This window comes from Mustela nivalis (assembly GCF_964662115.1).
Source record: "Mustela nivalis genome assembly, chromosome: 5".
Taxonomy (NCBI): Eukaryota; Metazoa; Chordata; class Mammalia; order Carnivora; family Mustelidae; genus Mustela; species Mustela nivalis.
Window position 1 is genome coordinate 85,947,049 of NC_139024.1, and position 10,347 is coordinate 85,957,395.

The 10,347-nt window shown below is 52.2% G+C and overlaps 1 protein-coding gene across 6 annotated transcripts in view; it reads right to left on the reverse strand.

Moving 5' to 3' along the window:
* The window catches only part of MOCS1 (molybdenum cofactor synthesis 1), a 38,656-nt gene extending 28,605 nt beyond the window's left edge, over positions 1 to 10,051 (reverse strand). For 3 of the 6 annotated variants that reach the window (XM_082731119.1, XM_082731118.1, XM_082731121.1), the window contains exons 1-2: positions 9,825 to 10,051; positions 960 to 1,127 (exon numbers count right to left, since the gene is read on the reverse strand). In XM_082731119.1, the coding sequence (XP_082587245.1) occupies positions 960 to 1,116 (157 nt within the window). In that variant the 5' untranslated portion in view covers positions 1,117 to 1,127; positions 9,825 to 10,051. Of the gene's footprint in view, positions 1 to 959; positions 1,128 to 2,514; positions 2,642 to 9,824 lie in introns of all 6 variants that reach the window. The other 3 variants (XM_082731117.1, XM_082731116.1, XM_082731120.1) reach the window with 2 other exon arrangements.
* Positions 10,052 to 10,347: the final 296 nt, after the last annotated feature.

A 10,347-nucleotide genomic window follows, 5' to 3' on the forward strand; every position in this document is an offset into this window, starting at 1 on the left:
GCCTAGGCTCCCAGAGCTTTCATGCCAGTTATTGGGAGGGAGAGACAGTACAAAGGAAACATAAACATAGAATCAAGTAACGTAACCACAGATGAGACAAATGCTATGAAGAAAAAATAAGGAAGAACAAGGGGATAGAGTAGCGGCAGCCACACTTTTTCTGCAAAAGGCCAGACAGTTACTACTTTGGCTTTGCTGGCCACATGGTCTTTGTGGCAACTGTTCAGCTCTGCAAAAGCAGCCCTGGGAAATACGTAAATGAACGGGCGCAACTACGTTCCAATAAAACTTTATTAGCAAACAGTGAATTTCTGATTTCATATAACTTTCCTGTGTCACAAAATGCTATTTTCTTTTGATTGATTTTTAATCCTTTAGCAATATAAAAACCATTCTTAGCCTGCAGGCCATACAAAACCAGGTGGTGGCCCAGATTAGGCCTGTGGACTCTAGCTTGCGAACATCTGGGACAGAGAGTGGCTGGGGTGTGGATGTGGGGATGTACTTTGGAAAGAGTGGTCAAGGAGGCCTCCTTAGGGAAAGGACATGTGTACAGAGACCTGAACGAGTCAGGCAGTGTGCCCTCTGCTCCCAGCAAGGGGAAGAGGGAGTCCAAAGGTGTGGGGGTGTGCACGGAGGGGCGGGACAGAGGCAGAAGGCAGGCGAGAGGTCCCAGAGATCAGCAAGAGCCAGACCACATGGTCCTCAAGGCCCCGGTGAGGACTTTAGCCTAAATGCGAGGGCAAACCACTGGCTCTGGCACTTAACAGCTCTGCGAGCAAATCACTGAACTTTGGGGCCTCATTTCCTAACAAGATGGGAATAATGACAGTTTCAGAGGGCAGTAGGGCCAAGTGAGCATTATGTTCGGAATGGACGTCAGCCGCTGATATGAACACTGAAATCCAGCTGGATACAGTGGGAGCTAGAGAAGTGGCCACGGCTTTTGTCAAACTTACCCACTATGTCCACCACGTCTGGCCGGATGAGCGGCTCTCCCCCCGTAAGCCGGATCTTGTCTATACCTTCCTTCACAAAGAGCCGTGCGAGGGTGAGGATCTCCTCTGTGGTCAACAGGTCGGCCTTGGGGGTCAGTGGGACACCCTCCTCGGGCATGCAGTACTGACCTGAGGAAGGGAGGGGCTGCAGAGGTAAGCCATGACCATAGCACTGGGGCCCACGGTGCTTCCAGACCCCCACTTCCCTACCAGGACAGAAGTCTCTCCTGAACCCCACCTGGATGGTGAGGAACGAGCTCGCCAAATCTGAGCGGGTACAAATGCTACAGAGTCTCACCAGGCCTTGCCTTTCTCACCTGTGACACACGAACACCACCTCTTCCCTCAGAGGGGAGGCTGAAGGAATGGGTTAAAGAGGATGAATCAGGCAGAGAGCAGAACCCGGCCTGAGGTGGGGGATGTCAAAACACTGATTCCCTCAGTGTGGGGGGCGGCTAAGCAGGGTCTGCCTGGCCTTCAGCCCATTCCTTCTGGCACTGGTCACCCTCTTTCATTTCATCCGGTGCAGCAAATAGTGACCCCTATGTGTTTGGGTCATGAGGCTGGGAGGTACTCTCTGACCCTTGGAAAGTCACACTCCTCTGTAGTGACAAGTGCCCTCATGTCCAGTCTATTTCAGATAATTAGTCCCATTTCACAGGTTGGGAAAACTGAGGTACTACTTGCTCAGGGGAGGCAGAATGGGGCGAATGAGGGGAGCTCTGGCAGGTTAAGGGGGCACCATGCCCTCCCATCAGCTCCCATGGGAGTTTATCAAGGACTGGGTCGATCTAGTATAGGGTTATTTAGTCAAATTAGTAAAGGGTCCAGAATTGGTCTTTAAAGATAGAATAGAATAGCTAAAGAACATCAGAACTGCATGCAGTGAGTATTGTTTGGCTAAACATTTACTATATACGTGCATATCTTTATTGGGCCATGAAGTAAACACATTTCTTATTGGGAGCAACCATGGAAAGCAGGAGAGAGGGAGACAGAGAAATTTTGGAAGTCCCTCCAGCAGCAGCTACACCTCCAAAGCACTCCATAAATGATTACGAAATGAATAATGAATACTCAGTGTATTAGCCTGGGCCATAGCAACTTCTGTCACAGGCCTGGGTGTCTCAGTGGCTGGCAGTGCGGCCGGCACTGCTGTGTACCTCATGTGTCGGCGGTGTCCAGCACCCTCACTCCTGCCCCTGGCCACATCCTAAAAGCTGGGAACCATGGGAAACAGGAGGGAAGAAGGAAGAGCCCTGAAGACTGAGATTTAGGACCAATCTCCACCGCAGTTCTGTTTTCAAATCTAGTTCCAAGTAGAACCCAGCTCCCAGGATCCTAAAAGTCAACCTTGACCCTTATCTTGACCTACCACCCCACCTGGCAAGCAGGGAAGAGGGGTTGGGAGGAGACACTGGGAAGGGAATGGGGAGGGATGAGGAGGCTTCCTGGATGTGGCGAGATTTCACAAGCTGCCTCAGCAAGGGGACAGGGGCCCAGGGAGGGAACTCACATCTGAGGTTGCACTTCTCGGTGAGGGAGATCCGCAGGTAGCTATGTTGCCGGCCAAAGCTGTCAGTGAGGAAGGCGGAGAAGGGGGCCGCGTGCTCCCGCAGGAACTGTCTCCTCCTGGACAACTCCTGCAGTGTCAGGCAGAGGAAACGTGGACCTCTGGGCCCTGACTGGGGGAAATGGGCATGGAGAGCCCACCACCTCCAGGACATAAGCCCCCTCCTATCAGGCATCCCCTCCCCCACCCTCATCTCCACAGTCCTAGGGGAGCTGAGATTCTACCTCTCATTCACAGACTGGGGTACAGGCCTAAAGGTTAGAACCTGTCCCCAAGGCCCCAGCTCAGCCCCAGGGAGCAGGACCTCTATAGGAACACAGCTGCCTGCACCCTACCCCCACCCCCTTTCTCTCCCTATTACCATCCTACTGTCCAACCCCACTCCTTCAAAGGAAGCCTGTCCAGGAACAAGCATCTCCAGTATTTCTTGGATGGGCCAGTGGGAGAGAACACGCCACTCAGCACCTGGTAACAATGCCAGCTGGCAAACGTGTCCAGAAAGGAGAGAGGAAGCAGATAACTGAGCAGGATGGTGGCTGCCTGGGACACGGCGAGCCACTTCTCCAACCCAGACCTCCCATTCCCTCCCTTTACTATAGGAAACGGAAAGAACTCAAAGCCAACTCACTAACTCGGGGGGGGGGGGGTGGGTGTCACACAAGCTGACTCCCCGTAACTACTCCCCCGTCCACTGGGCTCCCTGGGACCTCAGCACTGCCCAGGAAGACCCAATAAGCCACTGGGAGCTGCTGAGGACCACACCGAGCTGCGGGGGCTCCCCCCATGCAGAAGGCTTTTGGGGCAAGGACAGCACAACCAGGGAAGCCTGCAGAAGGAACGAGACTGCCAGTCTCTCAAAAGGTAGAAGGGAGGGGCCGAGTCGATCGCCCACTAACCCCCTGCAAAGATCATTACTAGGCTTCATCCTTCACCTCACCCATTGCTGGAAGGAAGGATTAAACACTGTCTGGGGGCTCAGAGGGAGGAGAATCCTGGAGCCTCCCTGCAAGGCCCACCCAAACTCCTCCCAGGGGGAGAGAAAGGAGGAAAGGAGACGGCCAACCCTTGCATTTCCCCAAGTCTGATCTAGCCTGAGCTCCTGCCCTGAGCATACAACCCCAGGCACAACAGATGCTGATGAGGTCATTGCTCCACAGAAGCAACATTTACAAAACACCTTTAAGTTACCAAAGAATGTTCTCTGTTTAAAAAAAAAAAAAAGGAAAAAAAAAGAAAAAGAATGTTCTCTGTTCCATTCCCACACCTACCCCATAAGGGATTACCATAACTTAAGCTTGGATGGGGTTCAAGAATACCACTGGCAGAACCAGAATTCAAATCCAGGTCTTTTGAGTCCAAGATCTAAATTCCTCCCTCTCACTGCAAAAGGCGAATCCAAGAAGGAACACAGTATAGTGCAGTATAGGGGAGAAGTCCTTTCTTTAGAATCTTTATAACAAAGAAATCATGAGGTCGATCATGAGGTCGCTCATGAGGTCTTCGGACAGGGCTCTGGACTGGATACGGGGTCAGGTGTGACCTGACATCCTGAGAAAGTTCCCTCACTTCTCCAGGCCTGCCTTCCCCGCTGTAAAATAAGAACACAGCTATGGCCTCGGGTAAGCGAAGGGAAGGGGGTCAGGAAGCTGGCAAGTAAACACCTAGGATTATCGTGATCTTGTAACCTAATAGAGGAGAAGGCTTTAGGCCCCGCTTCAGGGACTTTCCACCTGGGCTGCAAGTCCGAAACACCTGGCAGCTTAAGAAATGACTTGCACTGGAAAGCAACTGAATTTGGATCTCTGAGCACTCACATTTTAAGTCTGTCGAGGTGAGTCTAAGGTACATCTAGGGTCAAGGGCCACTGACTCAGGAGATAAAAGGGATAGGAGTGAACATATATGGGGCGTGCTTCCAGGATTTTCCTGGGTGCCTAAGTGACCTCACTCTGCTCACCCAAGACCAGTATCCCCCTTAATCTCCAAGAAAGTGCTTATAGTCCCATGACAAGCAAGCAGGACTCACTTCTCCAAACTGCTGTCTGTTACAATCCTAACAGTGCTTCTTCCTACCTCCCTACTCACCCCACTGCCTTTCCGCCTGTAGCTTTGGGGATGGGGCAGAGGACAAGACAGACCTGAGCCCCACTGGCCACTACAGCCCAAGAGATCAGATAACTGGAAGCCTGAGTTTCCACCAGAGTTGCCCCAATCCTTCAACAGTTCTTTGCAATTTAGTAATCTGTCAGTCACTCAGGATCCCTGCCCCTCAGGAGTCGCTCTCACCCCAATCTAAACATACCGGGGGTTGTTGGCTGGGTGGGGGAAAGTCAAAGTGTACCAACTGGGAACAAGTGAGAGGACCAAGGAGCATGACTCAGCAAAAACCAGGGAGCAAGCAGAGTAAGGGGCACCAGAGGAACTCCCAATCAGAACGTCTTGTTGTGGCCCTCGGTGGGGGCAGGGAGGATGCTGGATTTCACCGCTGAGACCTGGAGTGACTTTATCTAGATTCAGCAGACTCGGTACTGGCAGGAAGACACACGCACACGCAGGCATACACACAGTCTCTCACCCCGCCAGCCTTGCAAACTCCTCACTGTGATGTTAACAAGCCTCACCCCTGCCTCTTCTCTCCTCCAGCACTGCCCGTCCTACTTTCATTCTTCCATCTGCCTTTCCTTTAAACCTCCTGCAGGAAAAAAGTATCAGCACCAGTCAGAGGAGCCCTGGACCCAGAAGGCATGATGGGGCAGGGTGGACAGAGATGTCTCTCACCCAAGAAGGGCTGGGACATGTCAGAGGCAGCTCATAGCCTCAGAGCCCAGCCTTGACTAGGCTGTTGTCTACCCATCCCCCACCCCCCCATGTGGGAAGCCCCCCAGCCTGATTCAGAATCCCAGAGTCTACACGGTATGTCACTGTGTCAGTGGACTAATTGGAAGAGAAAAGTCGTGTGTGCAAAACCAGTCACACTGGGGTCATCCTTCATTTCCGGGGTGGTCTCTACTGTCAAAATGGTTTTGCCTAGGACAGTGGCTCTCAAAGGTTTACACATCAAAATTGCAGTATCTCTAAGAAGTGCTGAGGCTGGAGAGCCCCACTCCAAAGATTTTGACTCCATTGCTCTGCGATAGGGTCCTGACTTTTTTTTTTTTTTTTTTTTTTTCACGTCTCAGCTCTTCAGCCTGCAGTTTGGCTGAGAACCACTGGCCCAGCGACACCCAGATCAGGAACTATTTTAATCCAGGGCTGGTTGTTGTGGTTCAGAGCACAGGCGGTAAACCTGAATTTCAAGCTCGGCTTTATTACTAAGTAGCTGTTGAGCAAATCACCCAAATTCTTTAAGTCTTAGTTTCCTCATCCACAAAGGGTGGAAAATAATTCTCCCAGACTCAGCTGGAGGAGTTGTAGCACAGAGCAGATATTCAGTAAGTTTGCTGAACAGAATTCCTATCTATATCCATCTATTTATGACATACAGATTTGTGGAGGAGCACTAGTTGTGTGCTGTGACTCGTTTTCCCGCACTTGCCGGCTCCCCAAGTCAGTCCCGCAAGGCCCAGCCCTACTTAATGGCAGATGGGCCAAGGCTGGGGTTTCAGACCTGCTGTCACACCGCCCCCCCCAAAGCAGGGCAAGTGGATTCTGCACTCCTCCAGGACCACAGATGACCAGGCACAAGGAAGCCTGCCACCTGCTACTGAATGTGTCTTTTCTACCTGCCCAGTGCGGACTGGGGCACGGGGTCGGGGTGGGGAAGGGTGGTGCAAAGGAGTTAGTTAAGGGAGGGATGCTGCCCTCCGAATAGTCACTAACTCTGGGATTTGGTTTGAATGATAAAGGCCAGCCCCCAAACAGTTCTAGAGTATCATAAATAGGGTTATACAGGAGAAAAAGAATACATTCCAAACTCAGATATCAGTGGCTCTGATTTGGGATCCTTGCTATTTGGGAGGATGTACTTGGGTGCCTTGAAAAGCATCTCTGTTAAACAAGAAGACCCAGCAAGGTGCCTAGCCTGAGGTCTGGATCCCCCCTCTTCCTCCATCCCTCCCTAAGTGTGGGGTCTTTACACCTCAGGCTCCCAGCACCGACAGTCACACTTAGATTGGAACTTCTTTCCCTTTGTGCGTCATTGTCCCAGGCCAGGCCTACTGTCTCCTCCCACCTTCTCCTACACCCACTTCCTTCCTTCATAACACCCCTTCTCCAATATTTGTTCACTGTGACCCTCTGAATACTGGATGTCTCTGTCCTGCAGAAAACCACCCTCTCTCTGCCCTGCCCGTCCTAAAGTAACAGGCCCAGGACCCGAGGCTAACCCCTGTGGTCCCAACAAAGCCTGCATGGATCCTGGAAAGAAGAAAGAGGGGTGTCATGCTTCTGGGCTGGGTTAAGCCCTGCAGAGGTTATGTGGGTCACCCCAATCAGGACAGCCAGTAGTTGTGTCTCCCCAACCACTTCCCCACTTAACTCACACCCCACCACCTCCCCTTTCCACCTGTAGAAGTCACTCAACCCATCCTTGGACCAAGCCCAAGGCTCACTTTCCACTGTCCTCACAGCCAGCTCCCATTCCACACCTCACATCTCTCTCACACCCCCACCTTGAAACACAAACAGACAATACTCGGTGGTTTCTCGCTCTGTCTCTCCAAGCACTTCTCAGGGTGGAAGGAAAGGCACCCTGCAGGATGGGAGGTGAGGACAGGGGTTCCCAATGCCCACTCCTGCTCTTGCCAGCTGGCAAGTTCTGTGAAGAAGCTGACCATAGAGATCTCTAGATCCGGGGCACCTCAGTGGCTCAGTAGGTTAAGCCTCTGCTTTGGGCTCAGGTCATGATCTCAGGGTCCTGGGATCGAGCCCCGCTTTGGGGCGGGGGAGAGGGTCTCTGCTCAGCAGGGAGCCTGCTTCTCCCCCACCCCCACTCCCCTGACCTGCCCACTTGTGATCTCTGTCAAATAAATAAATAAATAAATAATCTTTAAAAAAAAAAAAAAAAGATCTCCAGATTTGCCTCACCTTAGGAGATTTTCTTAAAGACATTCTGTGCCCTCCCTCATGGTGTAAATATGGGCTGGTTCAGCCCTCTGGCTGGAGAGGGAAAGTGACAGCCCCAGAGCAAAGTGAAACTGGAGACAGAGTGAAGGTGAAAACCTGGGAATTCCTGGACAATGTTCTACCATTCCATGTGCCCCCCCTTACCAGGTGAGTTTCAAACAGCCAAAAACATCTGCTGACCCCACTGCCTGCAGAGTACCATGTTCAGCACCTTGCAGAAATACCTAGAAAGGTGGGAGAGCACCCGGCACTCGAGGAGCAATCTGCCTGCTGAGGATAACCCTAATAGGGAGTGTCGGGCATAGGAGGTCTAGGACCAGAGAGTTCACAGAGTGGCTATCCTGAATGTCCAGGGGGAGGGGGCTTGTGGGACACATCATGTGTCCATGGTGGCAAGACTGACAGTAATTACAACAAATATGTACATAACACAGCACATATGTGTGTCAAGCTTTGTTCTAAGTACATATATCAACATATACTAATTCTCTCAATCTCTAGGACTATGAAGTAGACACATATTCCCATTTTATAGATGAGAAGACTGAAGCACTGGGAGGCAAAGGGACTTGCTGAAGTTCATATACCTACTCAGTGGTAAGGCTGGGCTTCCCAAGCTGGCATCCTGCTCTAGAATCTGTGTTCTTCGCTGCTAGTTACACTTCCCCTTACAGGGTAAAGGAAAGGGTGGGGGTCCTCTCATCCTACTCTACCTGAAAGGAAGAGTAGGGAGCACAGGTGCTAGAGTTTGAGTTACAGCTCCATTATATTCAGCTCTGTGACTCCAGGAAGTTAATTTCAGTGAGCCCCCTCACCTGAAAATACAAACTCTTGACCTCACGTGGTTTACCGTGAGGACTAAAAGAGACCAAGTACGGAGACACCTGGGTGGCTCAGTTGGTGCCTTCAGCTCAGGTCATGATCTGGGGTACTGGGATCAAGTCCTGCATCGGGCTCCCTGCTCAGCAGAGATCTTGCTTCTCCCTCTGCCTGCTGCTCCCCCTGCTTGTGCTTTCTAGCTGACAAATAAGTAAAATCTTAAAAAAAAAAAAAGAGAGAGAGAGAGAGAGAGGGAGAGAGAGAAAGAGAGATCTGTCACTTTGCATGGATCCCTTCCTAAAGGAAATTAGGGGCATGAGGAAGAAGAAACTTCCCTGTCCCTGAACTCTTTAAAGCTCTCTCACCAATCCTTGCATTCCTACTTTTCCCCTCAGTAAAGTTCGCAGTTCAAGGAAACTGAAAAATTTCATTTCGCAGCAATGAGGCCTGATTATCTGAAGATCCAGAAAGGATCAGACTCCAGGAAAGCAAGTTAGGCCAATGCCCTCCCCCTGAGGGTGTGGGGGGATATGATCTGATGATTCCCAGGGTGTGAAGTCTTATGCTAAGAAATGGGAAAAGAATGACCGGGCGGGTTGAGAAAATGAAAAAGAGAGGCTTCTCCCCAAATTATTTCCTGACCACATGGGCAAAAGAACACCAAACTTAAAAAAACTTGTTATGACATGAATCACTCTGTGGAACGCTATCAAGCACTTGAAGGGGCCTATCCCAAACCTTCAGGAAAACTGAGTTCCTCATCTGGACGGGGATCCTGCTCCCTTCTGCTCAAGAATGAGGTTGAGCCTTCCTAAGGGGCATGAAGATGAAACTGAAAGTGTGAAGGACAAGTCACAGAGCCCTGTAACTACAGACGTGACCAGTGACTACTGGTGGCACCAAGGTGACATTTTTAACCACTGTCACACTATGAAGCAGGGTGTCACAAGAACACCCGGTCACACACACACAGCCTCCACTGTGGAGGAAAGAGGAAAGTGTTCAAGAAACGGGGAGGGGGGTGTGAAGCAAAGCTGCGAAGGGGCTCAGTTAACAACTCACAGGACCCAGAGTCCTACCTGCCTGCTCCCCATCTCCGGTAGTCACTCAGACCTGGAAGGGGGTTGCATGGCTGGGTGGGCAGGAAGGTGGTTGGTTAAGCGGCACCCCAAGGAGCCCCCGTCCCTTGGGTATCAGGTGAGACTGGGCAGCTTAGAGAGTATCCCTCCACACCTTTCCCCACCCCCAAGGAAGCGCTGAGGGGTCCCTCCCAGAAGCCGCCGTCGCAGCCCCGCCTGGGTGCTTCTCGGCGAGAGGGTCAGATGGCCGGTCGCCCTTTCCCGGGGAAGGTGTGGATGTGGGCGGGCTCACCTCCGCAGCAGTTTGGGGGGGCTCCCCAGGGCGGTGCTGCGTCACTGGAGCCCCGGAGCTGCAGCTCCGGAGGCCGGACCTCAGCACCCGCTGCAGCATCCGGGACACCGGCCTCGCCGCCATGAAGTCCGGGGGCCAGGCGAAATTCCACTGGGTAGCCGGCTTCGGAAGCGCTTTAGACCTGGGCTCGGTGCCCTGGGGCCTCGCGGTAGGGGCGGGGCGGGGGCGGGGCTCACGCAGCCAATCCAGCGAGGGCGCTGTGCCGTGGGGCATTCTGGAAGTTGTAGTCCACTTCTTCTCCTTCCCTCGCCAGTATGCATTCTAGGACTTGGGGAGCACTAGGTCAAAGTCAGCTGGAGGAGATATGTTGAATGAAATGAGTCAGGCCGAGAGAGTCAATTATCATATGGTTTCACTTATTGTGGAGTATAAGGGCGACCGGCCATCTGACCCTCACGCGGAGAAGCACCCAGGCGGGGCTGCGAGGGCGGCTTCTGGGAGGGACCCCTCAGGAATAACATGG